The following is a 19,311-nucleotide window of genomic DNA, read 5'->3' on the forward strand; positions in this document are numbered from 1 at the left end:
CTTATCCTTTGCAATCAGCAATGTATTTAGTTGGGTCTATTTTGATAATGTGTAGTTCAAACTCTTCATTTATAGCAAATTGTCTCATAGTCAATCTAAACTCCTTCATGTTAGGATACACTATGCCAAGATCCATTCTAGGCAGATTTGGATCATGCACCACAGTCCTCTCCCCTGGTAAATAGTCATCAACATCAATGGTTGTCCCAGTTGTACCAACTTCTCAAGTATCGTCGTTTTGTTCACCGCAAACTTTCCTAGCTACCTCCCTTGCCTTATCAGCCTCCTCATCCTCAAGCCTAAGTCCCAACAATGCATACATCACCTCATCATCCACCATCTCTATTCTTCCCTCTTCATCTCGACTTTCTTCAATGCATAGCGTATCCCAATCAACAAGAGGTGTCCGTAGCTATTGTGCAAGAGGTTCTACCGCTGCTAAGCTAAGTTCAGGCTCTCCATCGAGCCTAGTACAAGAAAAAAAGTGGTACAATTAGGAGATCTCCAAAGTTAGATTACCACCATAAATTAGAGGACTAAGAATTATTCTTTTTTTACTTCTTAATTACCACCAAAATGGTTTAAAGTTCTATGTACATGAGCATAGCCTAGGTGCCATTTTATCATTGAAAAACAGCACATGAGCATGTAAACTTAATAAATGAAAAGGCATTGGGTTATGAGGGTCAACCCTAATAAATCAAAAGCCATAGGTTTATCACGAACTGTCCAGTACCATTGAAAACAAGAAAGATTAATTCAATTTAATGATGGGTCTAAAAACTAGGCAATTCAAGTTCACAACTCAGAAACTATCATATGGGAGCACTAGTAAAAAAGAAGCTAAGTAGTAGAGCATTCGTGAGACAACGAAGAAGGTATGTAGAATCGCACTAGGCTCACAAAAGAAGCAGGCATTATGGTGAACCATGTGCTAGGCTAATCTACACTAATAGAGGCTAATCTACACGCTAGCAAGAATGCATACCCTAGGATGAGATCTGGCCAGTGGTTGTCCATCCAGCACTTGGAGTAGCGCGGGTGTGGGCGACGGTGCCAGGACCCCTGGCTAGCTATGGGGAGACAGCCAAAGAGGTGGGCTAGCGCGGACGCATCGGGGCGGCGGCTGGGGGCTCTCAGTGAGTATGCGTCAACCCTAGCGGCGTCGGTCTGTCCTGTGACCAAACGAATGGGGGATCGAATGGATTGGATACGAGAGATATGGTTGCTAGTGAGCAGGGGCAAACGGTAAAGAAAAGAGGTCGTGAAAATTAAAAAAAAATTGGCAACAAAATACAGAAAGGGCATTCTAGCGAGTGTGTCTAGTTTCATAGTGGCAAATGAGCGAATCCTTTTTTAGGGATGGCAAAAGAGTGAAACCCACGTTTCATAATGGTAAAATTCCAATTATCTCTGATCTGATCGGCTCGAACAACTAGGAACTCGTGGGCCCTTAATGGGCCAAATCCCAGCAGATTTTCAGCACGAAAAGTAAAACAAAATAAATCAGAAAACCATTTTTATCTCCTACCTATATCGTCGTAGTTTATATTTTCTCCTTGAATTTTAAAACTGAAAAATTGTCTCCTTCGACTCTCAAAACGTTGAACTGACCTCCTGCACTGGTTAGGATTCTATACACGTACACCGCATGTGGGGTATAACCCTAGGTACCCATGGCAATGGACATCGGCCACACCATCAGGGGAGGTCTAGCCCATAAGATCAAGGCCTACGATGCTCGGCTTTGGTCGGCGTGCACCGCAAGATAATCGAAAGACATCTTGGCGATGAAGGAAGATCTGTTCGGATATTATAGATATCGTATTCCTTGTAAATACTTACCATATAGCCGAATAGATCTAGACTTAAACTGACTTGTAACCCTACCCTCTAGACTATATAAGGCAGGTAGGGACCCCCCTCGAATTCATATCATATACAATACAATACACCAAAGATATAGGATGTAGGGTATTACGTCGATCAGACGGTCTGAACTTGTCTAAATCATTGTCTCTGCGCTTGTATCACCATCTGGTTCCTATTATGCGCACCTCTACCGATTTATCTACTACCATGGGCATACCCCTCGGTGGACTACCGATCAAATCTTGTCAACACTAGCGTGCCAGATAGGGGGTGGGCGTGCTGATTCCATGGCCAAAAAGATGGTCACTTTGAGCTCCATGGCCTTTCCCGAGCCTGGCCAGATCTTCATGGTCGGATCTATGACTTGGATCATCGGCCTCGGCGGCAACGAGGAGATCATGGAAGCGATGTAGGATCACCTTGCGCCAATCACGCTAACACTTGCAACAACATCTTTGATCCCGACGTCCTGCCACTAGGTTAGGATATCCATCAGCAATGACGATCTGATCGCATCCATCGATCGGGTCATAGACCGCTTAGCGGAATGCTGGCTCCTCGTGGATTCGGTCTTAGATCAATCTAGAGTGAGCGACGAAGTTCCTACACTCCAAGGTCACCATGCCACTAATGCAGAGCACCCTGCTCGTGCATGTCGTCCGAGGTGGCAAGATGAAGATTTGGTGATCATGGCAACTCCGAAAGGGCGTACCGTTCAACGCCGACCACTCCTCGCCCCGACGGAGAGCATGCCAAAGCCCTATTCTTCTTAGGCTGGTGGGTGTGGGTCTAATCTGTTGGGATGTCGTGCACCATCTTTTCACCAACCATGCCAAGCGCAGCCACATCAACGACCTCTATCAGATCGACTTACCTGAGGCCGACCATTTTGTGCCAATGGTAAACATGGTGCAAATCCAAATAGATCTTTTGGATGACACGCTTCATACAATCCTAGGGGAAAGCCCTGAGCCATACTATGAGGGCTCTACTAGCAACTGTCCATCTTTCCCTCTAGGCTTTAGGAGAGAGCTTTTTATGGTTAGCCACGACAACATTGCTATCGATGGAGAGACCAATGTCCAGCGCCATGAGCATGAAGCCAAGAACACTGATCACCAACAACATCGCAATGAAGAAGTAGAAAACACCACCCAAGCCACCAGAGGTGGCCCGCCACCTATCGCATGTAATCTCCAACAAGAGTTCCTCATGGTGGACAACCAACAAGTGGAGCAGACGCAGAGTGCCAATCTGGCTATGGCCACCCATGAGTTGGCAAGACTCCCACCAACATCGGCGGTACTCAAGATCCAAGTGTTGCTCATAGCAGCTCAGGCCTGGTCAACGACATCCAAAATTGGATGTGGCCACCCATGAATTGGCTAGACAGTGAGGCCATCTTCACTTTCACCAGAGGACTCCATCACCGTCAGGAGCTATGCTCCAAACTTTACCGTAAGAGGCCCTAGACCATCGGCAAACTCCTCAAGGTTGCAAACTCGTACGCAGACTCTGAAGAAGTTGATTAGCAGTTCAAGGATGACATTGCTCGTGCTTCCCACTCAGATTGCCACCCATGTCGTGATGATGATCGCTGTGAAGAATGACGTTATGAAGATCGCAGCAGGCATTACGATGATCACGAACACCGTCATAATGATCGGCCAGAGGGATCAAGGACTACACAGCCATGTCGCCGCCGACCAAAAAATTCCATCGACAACGTAGAGCAGCCTTGCGCTAAGTGAAATTTCAATGCTGCCTATGAAGAACTCCTTGATGGTCCATGCTTAATTCACAAGAACAGCAAGCATACCATGCGGCAATGCCATGGCATGGCCAAAGCTTTCCACGATGAACAACAGAAAAGGGCAGACACGCAAGGATGACGAGTCAGATGACGGCAAGGGGGAGGAGCGTCCTAAGAACGCACGACCTGCTTTCCAAGATGCCAACAAGACCGTCACCACAATATTCGAAGGGTACGCCACCTCTAAGAGCAAACACCAGCAGAAACTCACCGCTCGGCAGGTCATGTCGATCACCAAGTATGACACGATCGCCGATCCTAAATATCTAAACTGGTCGGAATACCCTATCACCTTCAGTAGGGCCAACCAGTGGGCGGATATACTATACCCAGGGCGTTTCCCACTCATGCTGGATCCCACCGTCCACAACATACGGTTCAAGAAGGTCCTCATCGACGGTGGGAGTGCCCTCAATCTCCTCTTCGCCGGAGCCCTAACTGAGCTAGGCCTCACAAAGGACAATCTCATCCCTGTTGATTCTCCATTCTAGGGTATTGTACCTGGCAGAGCGTCCCAACCTTTGGGGTAGATCACCTTGGCAGTCCAGTTTAGGACCACCAACCACTTCCATACTGAGTACGTGAACCTATTCATGGCCGACTTCGACACCGCTTACCATGCCATCCTTACCCGACCAGCTCTCGCCAAGTTCATGACTGTGTCCCATTATGTCTACCTAGTGTTGAAGATCCCGACAGAATAGGGCGTTCTCACCCTGCGTGCCAATGTCTCCACCGCCTATGACTGTGAAAGAGAAGGACTCGTGCATTGCTGATACGATGGATCTCTTGGCCAGAATGGAGGCTTGCATCGCCGAAGGTCCCAGCGGAGGAGCAGGCGATCCCAACTAGGATCCTATAGACTCTACTATCAAGACAGTGTAGACATTCCTAACTCCTGGCACATCGAACACATCAGGTGTTTCTACCCTTGAGACATCCTACTAAGATATGTACCCCTTATGTATTTATGCATTTCAATAATGATTTTCTCCATGATGTTTTCTTCATTTGTTGTTTTCTCTGTAATTTTCCTCTAATTATCTTTTGTATTTCTCCATGCTAAACATCTTTAAAGATGACGCATACTATCGCCATTAAAATCAGACTACGCCCTCGCCTCAGTTGGACACGCTCAAGGGCTTCGCCTCCCTACGCGAATTGACTCCGCTAGGCTCCGATCACGCCTGTTTGCCTATGACTCTGTGTAGCTGCCGTGCCACCGAGCCACCGTGCCACCGAGCCACCGTGCTACCGTGTCGCCAAGCCGCTGAGCCATCAAGCCGTCGTGCCGCCATGCCACCGAGCCACCAAGTGAGCTGTTAAGCGAGCCGCTTGAGTCATAATCAAGCCACGCCGCAACACGATGATGACTGCCATGAAGAACTGCATTGTCACAACAGCGACCACCGCCATGGCGACAGGCCAGAAAAGCTCAAGGGCTAGGCAATTTCATCACCGCCAACTAGTCGCGTTCTCAATCGCGTTACCCAAAAGCAGCCCTGTCCTTGATTTAGCACCCAAGTATGCATGAGCAGTAGCGCTCTACGCCATGGGCGATCGGTAGCGGCTCCTCGGTGATGCATATATTCCTAAGCGTGCATAAACATCTCGAGATAGGATGCCCCCACGTCTCGTTGGTACAGTGCTTAGCACTGTCCATGGTCTCCAATTTTCACCACGGGTCTTCAATTTTTATCACGGTCTCCAAATTTCGTCACGGTCTCCAATTTTCGCCATGGGTCTCCAATTTTCGCCACAATCTTCAAATATTGCCACGGTCTCCATTTTTTACCATGGTCTCTAATTTTTGCCACGGACTCCAATTTTCGCCACGATATAGTGCTAAGCACTCTCCATGTTCTCTAATTTCACCACGGTATAGTGCTAAGCACTCTCCATATTCTTCAATTTCACCACGGTATTGTGCTAAGAACTCTCCATGTTCTCCAATTTCGCCATGTTATAGTGCTAAGCACTCTCCATGCTCTTCAATGTTCGCCACGGTTAAGTGCTAAGCACTCTCCATTTTCTCTATGGTTAAGTGCTAAGCACTCTCCATATTCGCCACGGTATAGTGCTAAGCACTCTCCATGTTCGCCATGGTATAGTGCTAAGCACTCTCCATGCTCTCCAATTTTGCCATGGTATAGTGCTAAGCACTCTCCAAAATTCATCGCGGTCAATTGCTAAGTACTCTCCATTTTTAAGTGCTTAGCACTCTCTAAGTTTTACTACATATGCCCAGTGCTAAGTATGGGGACTTTATCCTTTACACTTAATTCTTTGATCCTGCTACAAGATGTTTCTCTATCTTACAGCAGGCTCGGGGACTAAGTGTGTACACTTCACCTTAAGGCAAATGTACTATTTTTTCTTCTTAATGGTTTTTCAGCTAAGCTGGGGACTAGCTGTGTGCTCGACTAAGCTGGGAATTGGTTGTTTTGACTAAGTGATCGTTGAAATTCTTTGATCCTAACACCAGGTGTCTTCTTCACCTACTGTCAGGCTCGGGGACTACAATGTATACATTGCACCTTGCGGCGCATGTATCAAAACTAACATCCTCTTTGACTAAGTCATGGATGATGATCATCTAACTTCGCCAACGAAGCCTAAGTGTGTACACTTCACCTAAGGTTAATGTCTCTGGTAAGGCCGCTATTTTCTCCGCCGATCAACTGGTCGGACCGCTAGGTTCATGACTTTCATCACCAACCAGCCAACCAGCTGGTTGGATTATTCGGCGCTCACTTCTACTTGGTGCTCACTTTGTCTCCATCCAGTTGGTTGGACTGTTCGGCGTTCACTTCTACTCGGCGCTCACTTCGCCGCCGACCAGTTGGTTAGGCTGCTTGGTACTTGATTTTTCACCAACCAACTAGTTGGATTGTCTGTTGCTTTATCATCAACTACATTGGGGGCTCGTCAGCTAAGGTGGGGACTCCTCAGCGTTCGGATTGTTCGTCACTGCATCGCCAACTAAGCTAGGAACTCCTCGGCGTTTGAATTATTCGTCGCTTCATCGCTAGCTAAGCTGGGGACTCAGTGTTCGGATTCTTCATGTAAGAGTCGCCAGCTAAGCTAGGGACTCCCTTAGCGGTCGGATCTTGCTATCTCTTATTGGTGTGCTACCAGCTTGCTCCATGATGTTTGGATCAGGGTGCTGATCTTGGGCAGCACATCTGGGTCTTGATACGCACATGTCAGATGATATCGACAAGCTTTCAGATATATTTTCTTTGACCCTGCTACAAGATTCATTCTTTATCTTCCAGCAGGCTCAGGGACTAAGTGGCTACACTTCACCTAGTAGTGAATGTGGTGCTCTTTTCTTGATTTACCCTCCTTATTGACTAAATCATAGATGATTCCTCACAAACGGAGTCTAAGTGGCTACACTTCGCCTAAGGTGGAGAATTTTCAAATTTTTATCTTAGCCCCTTACATCCTTTGGGCAAGTCTTACTTGGCTAAGTCCGAGATCTACGTACCAGTTAAACTGGTCGGCTTCGACTTCCATCGCTCGGGTCACTAGTTAAACTGATCGGCTTCACGTCAAACTGCTTGGACCTGCTCAAGACGGCGTTGCTCAGTGGATATAAGGCGTTCGGAGACTAGCTATGGGGGGTATAACCCTAGCTACCCACGACAATGGACATGGGTTGCACCACCAGGGGAGATCCAACCCATAAGATTAAGACCTACAGTGCTCGGCTCTAGTCGACGTGCACCGCAAGGCAATCAGAAGACATCTTGACGATGAACGAAGATCTGTTCGGATATGATAGATATTGTTTTTTATGTAAATACTTACCATATAGCCGAATAGATCTAGACTTAAACCGACTTGTAACCCTACCCTCCAGACTATATAAGACGGGTAGGGACCCCCTCGAATTCATCTCATATACAATATAATACACCAAAGACACAGGACGTAGGGTATTACGTCGATCAGACGGCCCGAACCTGTCTAAATCGTTGTCTCTGCGCTTGTGTTACCATCCGACTCCTATTACGCGCACCTCTACCGATTCATCTACTACCATGGATATACCCCTCGGTAGACTGCCAACCATATTTCGTCGACACCACCTTACCACTAACCACTAAATTGTTTGTGAATATACATAGGATTCTATCTTTATGTACAAATATTATGTAATCTTGTATTGAATATTTAGGCTACTAAATGAACTTAAATTAAAAAGTTTTACCTATATAGTTATAAATCTATCAAGTACTATAACTTTGGTAAATGATAAGTCTCCATTCGAGACTGTTTGAAAAATAAAAAATTTAAATCTTAAAATATGTGAATTTAAAACAAATATTTGAGACATCAAATAACTTCAAAAAAACTTAACAACAGAAAAAAGTAGATCAGGTTGGTCACTAGAGCTTTGGTATTAACCATGTGAACATTCAAAGTCCGTCTCTGTAAATAGATTTATGGAGACAGACGCTTACAACATCCGTCTATATGTTAATAGCAATTAATGGAAACGGTCATTTAAAGTATCTTCCTCCAAAAATCGATTTACGGAGATGGGCATCATAAGATTACCACAGCCGTTAACCGTTGATTTTCAAAGGCGGTTGTGTTAGGGTCCACCTCTGTAAATGATTTTCGGAGACATGCATTTTTGTGTGGCCCCTACCATTTATGGAGACAGTTGTTAGAAGTGCCCGCCTAGTTTAGAGAGTCTGTCTTCTAGAACTATTTTTTATTATTACCAGATATTTTAATTAAAATAATAAAAACACCTTGGAAACAATTCTTACCAACTACCAAGGTAACTTATTTGGGGGGGGGGGGGGGGGTTCTCAAATATGGTCCTGCATATCCCCAAACCTCATAGGCAACTGATTATGCACAGTGTGACCTCGTAGGCAACTAATTATACACGGTTTGAAAGGGCACGTAGCCTGGTAGCTGCAAGAGCCTTAGTAGGAGTGAAATTTCCAGTATTTAACGACTTTGTGCTTTTGGTGGTAGTCTGACAACGAGGTATAATGTGCATCTTGGAGTTGGAACCTCATCCTTGACTCTTCGTCGTGCTAAGGGGGGGAGGGGGGGGGGGTAGGCACTTCGCATGCAGAAACTGGATTATTAGCTTAATATAATAAGAGGGTGTTTTGGATACAGTGATTAAAAATTAGGAGGCGTCACGTGAGGGTGTCGTATGGGGTGTTTGGACACTAATAAAAAAATAAATTACAGAATCCGTCAGTATTTCACGAGACGAATTAATTAAGTCTAATTAATCCGTCATTAGCACATGTTACTGTAGCATCACATTGTCAAATCATGAACTAATTAGACTTAAAAGATTCATCTCGCAAATTAGTAGTAAACTGTACAATTAGTTTCATAATTAGTTTATATTTAATACTCCGTAGATGTGTCCCGAAGGCATTAACCTCACCGCGTTGCCAGTTTGCCACTCACCATGGTACGGACATGGGGTATTTGGGTTGGAATCTCTGGACAAGCCTACGCTGCATATTTTGACTTCAAGCTAGTGTTTTGCAATTTTCTTTTCTAGACCGCAGTTTAATTGTTTAAACTTTAGCACCGTCCATGGGTCTCCGTATATGTAATTCTGCGAGGCACCGCACGTACAGCGCTGAGAATCCCAAGTCACCACGCAGTCCATTCATTTTAGGGTTAAGTCCACTTTTGCCCCCTAAACTATTATGTTAGTCTAATTTTAATCTTCAAGTACAAAACCGTAGTACTGGTACCCCAACTATCAAAACCGTTCATTTTTAGCACCTGGCGCGGGGGCAAGACTGTTTTGACCGATGTTGAGCGGTTTTAACCACGTCCGGGAGCATGCAGACCCAGGAGGGTAGGCCCAGGGCGCGCTGCGCATTTTGCATAAGAGACCCTGGATTTTCATGAAACTAACCTTCACTCCATACTACTATTCACATAAGTCATAACATTTGTATTTAGCACCCATAAAAATCTCGTCTTCACCTTTCCCAGTCCCTGGGCGGCTCCATAGCAGAGCATGCCACAGGGGCCGACGGCCGACAGCCAATCCGGTCAGGAGGAGGCTCGCCGGCGGCGAGGGAGGGAGGGGCGAGGAGCGCACAGCCCACGTGGCTCCAAAGCAGAGCAAGCAACAGCACAGCAGGCAACAAGCAGCAACTGTGACGATCGCCGTCGTGGCCGCGCCGCCGGACGTGTCAGCGGCCTCAACGCCGGCAACGCCGCCAGCATCCCCTCCAAGTGCGGCGTTAGCATCCCCTACACCATCAGCGCCTCCATCGACTGCTCCAAGTACGTACCAAGGCAGGGAGGCGGACCCTGCTCATGCCACGGGATGACGCGAGGCCTATCGCCGGCGGCATGGCGTGCTGGTTGCGCGGAGGCAGGAGCCCCAGTGTGTCGATGACGCCTCCGTCTCCTTCGCCGCCGCCTGAGGCCCGCCCGAACAGCGCGCCCATCTACGACAGCGGGGGTGGCGGCGGCAAGGCGCCGAGGTGGTGGTGACCGCCACTATGGTGGTGCAGCTACGCGGCGAGGAGGTGGGTGTTGCCACGGAGTGTGGCTGGGATGGGGTGCGTCTGCTTGCCGTTGTACGTGGTGATCACCACCGCCGGGTCCTGGTATGACCGCTCCACTCGCTTCTTCACCGGTAGTAGCTCCTGCATGCGCCATCACACGCGCGGTTGCACCTCCACCGTTAGCTCATGCAGACATGGGAGTAAGATCGGTGAGAGGTGCGTGCAGTGCAGTAGGGTAACTGTATATACGTGCTATGCATGTATGTATGTATCAATGCGTAGGAGTACCACGTACCTGGGGCATGGGCTGTTCTTGACGGCCTTCTTGTCGTACTTGCGCCACCGGTAGCCGTCCTCGAGGTGGTCGACCTCGCTCTTGGTCATGAATGCGAACCGTGGCTGCCGCTGCCACTTCTCGCCCTTGCCCTTGCCCTTCCCCGCCGCTGACCTACAACAAGAGCCGGCGTGTGCATCGATCTCATAAGCTCCTCCCGTAAGCTAGCCGGGTCAACGGAAAGTGATGTGGATTTCGTTCAAACTAAGATACGATACGCGATTGCGTGCGCGAGGTGCGTGGCCGACTAGCTGGGCTGGGCTGGATCCCATTCAAACGCGGTGGTTGGCTAGGTGTGCGATTCAGCTACACTAGCGAGATGGAAGCCGCCGGCGCTGGCCCCGGGGAAGGAGCGCCGAGCGCTCCGCGCAGGTCGTCCCTGCCGTGGAAGGTGCGGTCCCAGCTCTTGTGTCTCAACGTGGTCGCCGGCTTCTCGATGCGTCGTGACGGCACGATCAACCACCCCTTCTTCAGCTTCTTCGCCCGTCGTGCCCGCGCAAGCGCACGCCCTTACATGCACGGCGTCCGGTCCACCGACGTGGACGCGTCGCGTGGCCTATGGGCGCGCGTGTTCTCGCCGTCGGAGGCCGCTTCCGCCTCACCGCTCCCCGTCGTGGTCTACTTCCACAGCGGCGCCTTCGCGCTGTTCTCCGCGGCCTCGGTCCCCTACGACGCCATGTGTCGTCGGTTCTGCCGCGAGCTGGGCGCCGTCGTCGTGTCTGTCGACTACCATCTCGCCCCCGAGCACCGCTGCCCTGCCGCGTACGAGGACGGCGTCGACGTGCTCCGGCACCTCGCTTCCGCGGGCCTTCCCGACGGCGTCGCCGTCCCGGTGGACCTCTCCTGCTGCTTCCTCGTCGGGGACTGCGCCGGCGCCAACATCGCCCACCACGTGGCGCAGCGCTGGATGATGGCCGGCGTCGCGTCCTCGTCCCCGCCGCGTTCCAACCCATTCCGCCTTGCCGGTGTCGTCCTGGTGCAGCCGTACTTGGGCGGCGAGGAGCGGATAGACGCGGAGGCTAGGCTGGATGGGAAGGTGCCGGTGGTGACCATGCGGGGCTCAAACTGGATGCGGTCAAAACCGCTCGACGTGGGACAAAACAACCTTGCCTAAAAGTAAACGGTTTTGACAGTTAAGTTATCGGCACTGAACGGTTTTGTAGTTGAGGGTTAAAATTAAACCAACGCAATAGTTGAGGAGCCAAAAGTGGACCTAATCATTCGTTTTATACTATCACAATTATCAATGGCAATCCAATAAGATATATTACAGCACGTACTGACAGAAGAAAGATCTTTCTGTAGAATCTGATGCTTTGACGAGCTGACTCCGCTGGGCAAGATGTTAATTGCTTTCAGTGCATCGAAATCTAAAAACCAGTATACTAATCATCGAGAACACCAAAACACAGGTAAACGCGGCGCTGCCGCAGCAAGATGCAAAATGCACCAAGATCCAGGTGACCGACAAGGCCACAAGGGCAGGGATGTATCACACTGTAGTAACATTACGTTAACAAGGATCATTTTGCACTCCGTTTGTGTGTTTCAAAAGAAAAATATTTTTTCCCCAACTTATCATCTCACGTCTCACCTAAACCTACCCAACTCTGGGCCGGCCACTTTTTAGTTATTACACCGTCACTTCCGAGACCCACCGTCTGCGGGCCCCGCGGCTCAGGGAGTTTCTCCCGATCCCACGGTCAGTGGCTCTAGTACCAAAAGTACTCGTTCCGAGTCCCACATGGCAGCCTCAGAGAGGCTCCCACTCCGTCGTCCACCACCAGACGCTTTAAACCGGCGAGTCCATTTCCCACATAAACCCGCGCTTATTTCTTTTCTCTCACCCAATTTCCGTCCTCTTGTTCGCGTTGCTCGCTTGGGTTTGGATCCGAGCGGGGGGCTCGGGCCGGCGGATGCTGCAGAGGAATGGCGGAGGCTGTCGCGTCCGCGGGCAGTCTCGCCATGGAGCCCTCGACCGCCGTCACGCCCGGCCAGGTGAGCCGAGCCCTAACTCGCGCCTCCTCGATCCGTTCCGCCGGGCGCTGGCCCGGAAATTGCTGCTCCTCCGCAGTGCGGCATCCCTTGGGAATTGCCGTGGCTTCGAGACTATTGGAGCGGGGTTGCTGAGATGGGTGGCTCGATTTGGGGACACGGGGAGCGGGGAGCGGGGGAATGGGACGGCGCCGGCTGGGTGTGGGTTCGTACGCGGTTGCGGTGCTGAATCGCGCGCTGGGTTATGAGCTTTTGGTGATCGCGGAGAAGCGCTGGAGAATCGACGCATCTGGAATTTCTCGCGCGGGTTGAGCGATTGGATCATATGCTGCGGGCTTGGGCTTGGGCTTGGCACAGTAGTTGCCAAATTTGAGGGGTGCTGTGATCGTTGAATGTTGTTGGGTGCACGTGTCCCGTTGGTCGGTTGGTGCAACTTACTGCTAATGCAAGTGTTAAGTTCGCATATGCTAAGGTCTTGTTTGGATGCACTCGTATCCATCTCAATCCACGTGTGTCGGAGTGGATTGGGGTGGATCTTAGTTGAATTTTCACTCCACACGTGGTTTGAAGTGGATATGAGTCCATCCAAACAAGTTCTAATGTGGGTTGGTTTGTTACTTTGTTTGTGGTTAGTTTCTTCTTTCTTGTGTTGTGGTCTTGTGGTGGATCAAGTAGGGCTGGTCAGGTTGATGTCAGCTTTGCTGTTATTGCACCAAATATAGGGTGGCGGTTCCACTCAGCAGTGCTGCTCGAAAATTGGTATATCCGGGGTTTTAGGGTTTAAAGGTTGGAGAATTTGCAAATTGCTTCTGTACTATGTAGTTTGTGGATCTGGAGATCTTGGACCTTAAGGCTGCCATTACGTTCTAGCAATATGATGTTTATTTTATTTGGGACCACCATCTCTGGAACTAACTGATCTTTGTTTTGCTTTGCGTGCAGGTTTCTGCTATTCTGGGCTTTCTATGGGTTTTCGCAGCATGGGCGTATGCTGAGGTTCTCTTCCATAGGAAGAATACTGCTACTATTAAAACGTAAGTAAATGTTAGTTTGATCCTGAGAATCTGCTATTTTTGTAAAGATTCTAAGTGCTATAATGGTACTCCCTCCTGTCAGTATTACTTGTTGTTTATTACAACCAAACACAACTGACTATAAGCTTATTTGGCTCTCTGAAACAATAAGTAATATTGACTGGAGGTAGTATATATTATTTCTAATGTTGTCTGCGAGTAAAAGAAACTGCTTGTGTTAAAAGAACCTTATCTTTAGATGTCCTACACTTGCAGTGCTTTCTGTATTTTGAAAGTCCGGGGATGCCTATTGCAATGCACTCTTTTGTTGCTTTGACTGAGACTGCAGTATATATAGTAACATCACAATGACCATTATAACTATAAGAGTCTTATTTGAGTTTCTGGCTCTTCATCTTTGTCAGTAGACATTCAGATGTCAATCTAGCAGTAATGGATAACATTTCAGTCAAAGCAGAAGACCAGACAATGTTGTTGGAGGAGGGCGGCCAATCAGTGGTTGCAAAGCCAGCTTATACTTCCCTCACATCACAAATGCTCAGGTTCTCTATAAATTACAAATTTACAATTTCTCAATATCAGAATTCGAAGGCATTGAGTCTCTGACAAAAGGAAAATGTTGGGTTCAACAGACTTATCTTCATGGACCAGATGCTTCTTCTGGAGAACCGTTTAACACTGAAGGCAATGTAAGCTACAGTTGCTCCTCCAATCATTCATGCTTCCTAGTTGCATTATTCTGCTAACTGGATTGCATTGGTGTTTTCAGATCTGAGTTTGGAGGGTATCTACTTTATTTTTACATATGTGATCGTACAAACTTGCTCGGAGAATCTGCCAAGGTACTGTTGTGCTCATATTGTTACACAGTCTGGCCATGTGCCTAATTGACATATTAATAAAATTGCCATTTGTTAGAACCTTTCAAAATTTCTGAATTATTCAGATTGATGAAAAATATCCCAGTGCATTCTTCATGTGCCATTATATATACTGTAACGCTTTAACCCACCAACCTTTTTATTTGTATGCTTCATCTGCAGAATTACAGCCGAGATCTGTTCCTTTTCCTCTACTTTCTTCTTATCATCGTAGCAGCTATGACTTCCTTTAAGGTCCATCAGGACAAGTCAGCATTCACAGGAAAATCTATACTGTACTTGAATAGGCATCAAACCGAAGAATGGAAGGGTTGGATGCAGGTACTTATCATACTTTTATCTTCCTTCTGCAGTGTTTCCTGGGTCTCAGAAACAATTGTTTTTAATAATTGCCCATAAACATAGTTGGGTGAGTAGCTACGGTTCATGTATGAGCATTGGTACATCAGAACTTTAGAAGTATGATGTATGCAGTTATAAGCATCTACTCTCATCTGGCACAGCTAGCATAGTAGCATGTATGGTTTATCATGCTCTTGATGGTCCATTCATGGTTATGGACCTCTCTTGAGTTGCAAATAAGCTAATTTGGTCATTAGCACCCATTAATTGTGAAACATAGGGTTTTGACCTGTCCTACCACCAAAGCTTTGCCATGCTAACTTTGACACCACACTACCTTGTGAAGGTTCATTTCTCTGCCCTAAGTTGCGTGTAATTTTGATTTGCTCGAGAATTTCCTTTTATGGACTATATGATACTGGGTTCAATTTCTGTCCTACGGTCCTACCACTAGCAGCCTGCAACAGCCTTCAGCATTACTTTATCTAATTTCCAGGTGCTATTCTTGATGTACCATTACTTCAATGCTAAAGAAATATACAATGCAATCCGTGTGTTCATTGCTGCATATGTCTGGATGACTGGATTTGGCAATTTCTCTTATTATTATGTGAGGAAGGATTTCAGTCTTGGAAGATTTGCTCAGGTGCATCTTTACACCCCCACTGTTCCTGATTCTTTACATTAGAGTTTTCCTAACATGGTCGCACCTGCAACAGATGATGTGGCGCCTCAATTTCTTTGTTATATTCTGCTGCATTGTCCTGAACAATGACTATACACTCTATTATATTTGTCCTATGCACACCCTTTTCACTCTCATGGTTTATGGTGCTCTTGGAATTCTAAACAAATATAATGAGATTAGATCAGTGATGGCAATGAAATTTGTTGCTTGCTTCTTGGTAGTTGTCCTGGTTTGGGAAGTTCCAGGTGTCTTTGACATAGTATGGAGCCCATTCACATTTCTTCTAGGTAAGTTTCCTTCCCAAACCTTTTGTGGTATGGGTATCCCTTGTATTTTCCTTCCAAAAGATGGCCAATGCTATTTGCCTTTGTATGCAGGCTATACCGATCCTTCTAAACCAGATCTCCCCCGGTTGCATGAATGGCAATTCCGATCTGGACTGGATCGCTACATTTGGATTATTGGGATGATATATGCATATTACCATCCAACTGTATGTTTTCGACCATATGTTTTTTATTGTATTCAGAGACAGCTTACAATTGTTTGAAAGAGAGCAAAAGAAAGTTGTATTTTCTATTTTGGCATTGATGAAATATCCTGTCTCAGGTTGAGAAGTGGATGGAGAAGCTGGAAGAAACTGAAATGAGAACCAAACTCTATATTAAGGCCTCAATAGTTACAGTATCATTAACGGTAATTATCAAACACCTGTCGATTTTTTAAACACATTACTTTCGGTAACACATGATGTGTGTTGATCGCAGGCTGGTTATTTGTGGTATGAATACATTTATAAGCTGGATAAGATTACTTACAACAAGCTGCATCCATATACATCCTGGATCCCCATAACGTATGTACCTTACCTTTCTAATACATTTTTTGGGGGTCTGTAAGTGTGCAAAATCTGATTTGCTGCATGGCTGTGTGTGTACTCAAAAGTGTCTACATATGCCTACGCAACTTCACTCAAGAATTCAGGAGCTTCTCCCTCACACTATTTGCGTAAGTTTTGGTTTTGTGTAATGCGCTGTACCTTTTATCTTTTAACGTTTGAGTCATGTTGTGCGAATTTGTGACTCCTGTATTTGTTCATTTGGCTGTTCCAGATGGCTTGGAAAGATTACACTAGAGACATACATATCTCAGTTCCATATCTGGCTCAGGTAACCATCTGCTGTTTCTCTTTGTAGTTCGTCCTTCCATTTGCACCAAGGAAAAAAAAAAATTCACATTGTCAACGACTGATGTTGTCTCATTTGCTTTGTTAACTTCTGCAGATCAAGTGTGCCCAATGGCCAACCAAAATGGCTATTGTCAATAATCCCAAATTATCCACTGCTCAATTTCATGCTCACTACTGCTATATATGTTGCGGTATGTAGATCTGCCCTATGTAAGATACTGAAGACGGTAGTCGGCAGCAACTTACACGTTGTCATGTATTACCACTGCAGGTTTCCCATAGGCTCTTCGAATTGACTAATACCTTGAAGATGGTATTTGTACCAAATCGTGACAACAAGCGCCTCTCATACAATTTTGTGGCAGGAACTGCCATTTCGGCTGCACTGTACTTTGTATCATTTGTTCTAATTGGCATTGCAGGATACTAGAAAGTCTAGTTATTACCTTTTTTCTTTTGTTCAATTAGTTAGAACGACAGAGCCTGATCGACAGCAAATTTAAGGCGACACTGCATGGACTGCTAAGAAACCTGCTATTTCATTCAGGCCTCGTTCGGCTGGCAGAATTTTGGCTGAAATTGGTTGAAAAATACTGTTCTGGCTGAATTGTTGTGAGAGAAAAAATACTGTTCTGGCTGAAAAAAGAAGCCGAACAAGCCGAATATGGGGTAAGCCGAACGGATTCTCAATGGAGTCAGGTTTTAACTGAGTTCCATGGTGAAGAAAAAAGTTGATGTGCAAGGCAGAAGATCTCGAAGAGTGTAACATATGAGTGAACCCCAATCCCAAGAGGGGATATGATTAAAAATATATATCCCTGTATAGGCTTGGAACGCATACCGACTTACCGAGTGATCACGTCGGCTGTGAAAATCAGATTTTGTTCCTTGTTTTGTTTAAAAGTTTCAGATAGACAGAATGGTTCCTCCTTTTTTTTTTTTTGTTTAAAGCGTGAAATAGGCAGAACGGCCTCATGTTTTTCCTCCGGTTACTAGGGAATCATCCTGCAATGGCTTCTTGCTTTGAATGCATATGCATATTCCTGAACTCTGAAATCGCTCATGGCTTCCATATCCTTAAAGCCGTGTCATGTTATTTTAACTTGTGAACACAGAAGCATTATACTCTCCCAAAATAAGTGGTGTTTTAGGTTTATTCTAAATCAATCAAATTTACTTTGACTAAATTTATTGAAAAAAAAACATCAATATTTATGACATAATAGTACCTTTTTAGTATTGTAATCATTAGTACTTCATTCTAAGTACATAGTTTCTGTTACATACCTATATAACCCAGGGAGTAGTTACTCTCATGTGTATATCTTTAGATTTAGAGCGTATATGACTCGACGAAGTGTATGTAGATGGAGTATACATCATATGAGACCATTTAAAGTACTATGTATGACAAGTATGTATGTATACTTAGAGTATATGATTATACTTATTTTATATGCTACTATCATGGTATTATATACTCCCTCCGTTCCTTAATATAAGCCGTATAGTTTTTAGCACGAATATTAACGCACGACTTAAGGAAGTATGTGGGACCGAGGAAAAAAAGAAAAATCACACACGCACCGATTGGTTTCCCCTCATCGCTGGACCCACCGCCTACCTTTCCCGCGAGCGACGACGCGGCATGCAGAGGGAAGCGCAGGACAGGCAGTGGACTCAGCGACACCGACGAGCATCATTTTGAATGAGTATTTTACTCTCTCTCCCGCGCGGCAGAGGGAAAAGCCTCGGCAAGTTGAAAAGCGATGGAAGTTTTTGGCTCATCCAAAAATTCCAGCAGAGGAGGGAATCACAATGGCGCCAATGATCAGAAATTTTCGTTTTGTAAACAGCGACCCTGGAGCTATAAATTCTCCCCATCGCTTTCTCACCCGTCTCCCGCTCGAGCTCGACATCTCTAATGGCTGGTCGCCGCTCCGGGTGGATCAACTGGAATGCCCTCGGCGACGAGGCAGAGGAGGATGCTGCCGAGTTGAACTACGACTACGAGTGGCTTAACTAGGTTTTCCCACTTTGATTCATCGTTTGTGCAATAGATTCTTCATTCGTTTCGCGATCTGTGCATAATTCGGATTTGCTATCTTGACAGAGGTAGAAGTGACAGAGTCGTATGGCAACGGTGGAGAAGAAGGGGACGGCCACGCCGGACTAGGTGGTCACGGCGACACGGGACAAGCACTTCACGGACACGGCCATGTCCTTGACGTCCGCGAAGGACTCGGTGGCCCGCTATTCGGTGGTCGCCATGGTCTTGCGCAACGGGTGTGGTCCATCGTCAACAGCGCCATGGTCGGCGCTCATGGCGTGGGCGCCAGCAGGGAGGACGCACTGCAGTTACGTGGGCGAGCTCGCCTGGGACTAACAGGTCGCAACCGTGGGCGTGCACCTGTGACACGATGGCCTCCTCATCTTCCTATTTAAGGTAATCTGCTACTCGAGTTGATGCATGTTTTGTTCAGACCATGGGTACGATTAGATGTCTGCATGTGCTTGTTTATGGTCCATGTATCCATGTATCCTTTGTAACCTGACCATGTATACGACTAGAAGTAGCAATCTGACCATGTTTACGGTTTACTCATTCGTAATTTAGGTGCGAATGGAGGCAGAGTATCAAT

At 46.7% G+C, this 19,311-nt stretch overlaps 2 protein-coding genes across 3 annotated transcripts; both read left to right on the plus strand.

The window, feature by feature from the left end:
* The first annotated feature begins 10,859 nt into the window (after positions 1–10,859).
* On the plus strand, positions 10,860–11,654 carry LOC136466459 (probable carboxylesterase 18). The gene has a single exon (XM_066464876.1). The coding sequence runs from the start codon at positions 10,860–10,862 to the stop codon at positions 11,652–11,654; it is 795 nt and encodes a 264-aa protein (XP_066320973.1).
* Positions 11,655–12,327: 673 nt separating this feature from the next.
* LOC136500135 (protein REDUCED WALL ACETYLATION 4-like) lies at positions 12,328–17,507 on the plus strand. 2 transcript variants are annotated; one of them, XM_066495532.1, is made up of 15 exons: positions 12,328–12,538; positions 13,478–13,569; positions 13,977–14,111; positions 14,202–14,258; positions 14,339–14,411; positions 14,613–14,771; positions 15,289–15,438; positions 15,512–15,767; positions 15,858–15,973; positions 16,090–16,176; positions 16,248–16,336; positions 16,426–16,488; positions 16,593–16,649; positions 16,764–16,860; positions 16,941–17,507. In XM_066495532.1, the coding sequence occupies exons 1-15, from the start codon at positions 12,470–12,472 to the stop codon at positions 17,097–17,099; spliced, it is 1,659 nt and encodes a 552-aa protein (XP_066351629.1). In that variant the 5' UTR covers positions 12,328–12,469; the 3' UTR covers positions 17,100–17,507. The 2 variants fall into 2 exon arrangements, with proteins under 2 accessions (XP_066351629.1, XP_066351627.1); XM_066495530.1 differs by having other exon boundaries at positions 12,331–12,538; positions 13,974–14,111.
* Positions 17,508–19,311: the final 1,804 nt, after the last annotated feature.

Source organism: Miscanthus floridulus, chromosome 1 (genome assembly GCF_019320115.1).
Source record: "Miscanthus floridulus cultivar M001 chromosome 1, ASM1932011v1, whole genome shotgun sequence".
NCBI classification, from domain to species: domain Eukaryota; kingdom Viridiplantae; phylum Streptophyta; class Magnoliopsida; order Poales; family Poaceae; genus Miscanthus; species Miscanthus floridulus.

Coding starts and splice junctions, on each gene's coding strand:
- LOC136466459 (XM_066464876.1), top strand. CDS start 10,860: ATGGAAGCCGCCGGCGCTGGCCCCGGGGAAGGAGCGCCGAGCGCTCCG.
- LOC136500135 (XM_066495530.1), top strand. CDS start 12,470: ATGGCGGAGGCTGTCGCGTCCGCGGGCAGTCTCGCCATGGAGCCCTCG. Junction 12,539..13,477: donor CCGCCGTCACGCCCGGCCAG/GTGAGCCGAGCC, acceptor CTTTGCGTGCAG/GTTTCTGCTATTCTGGGCTT. Junction 16,489..16,592: donor TTCTCCCTCACACTATTTGC/GTAAGTTTTGGT, acceptor TGGCTGTTCCAG/ATGGCTTGGAAAGATTACAC.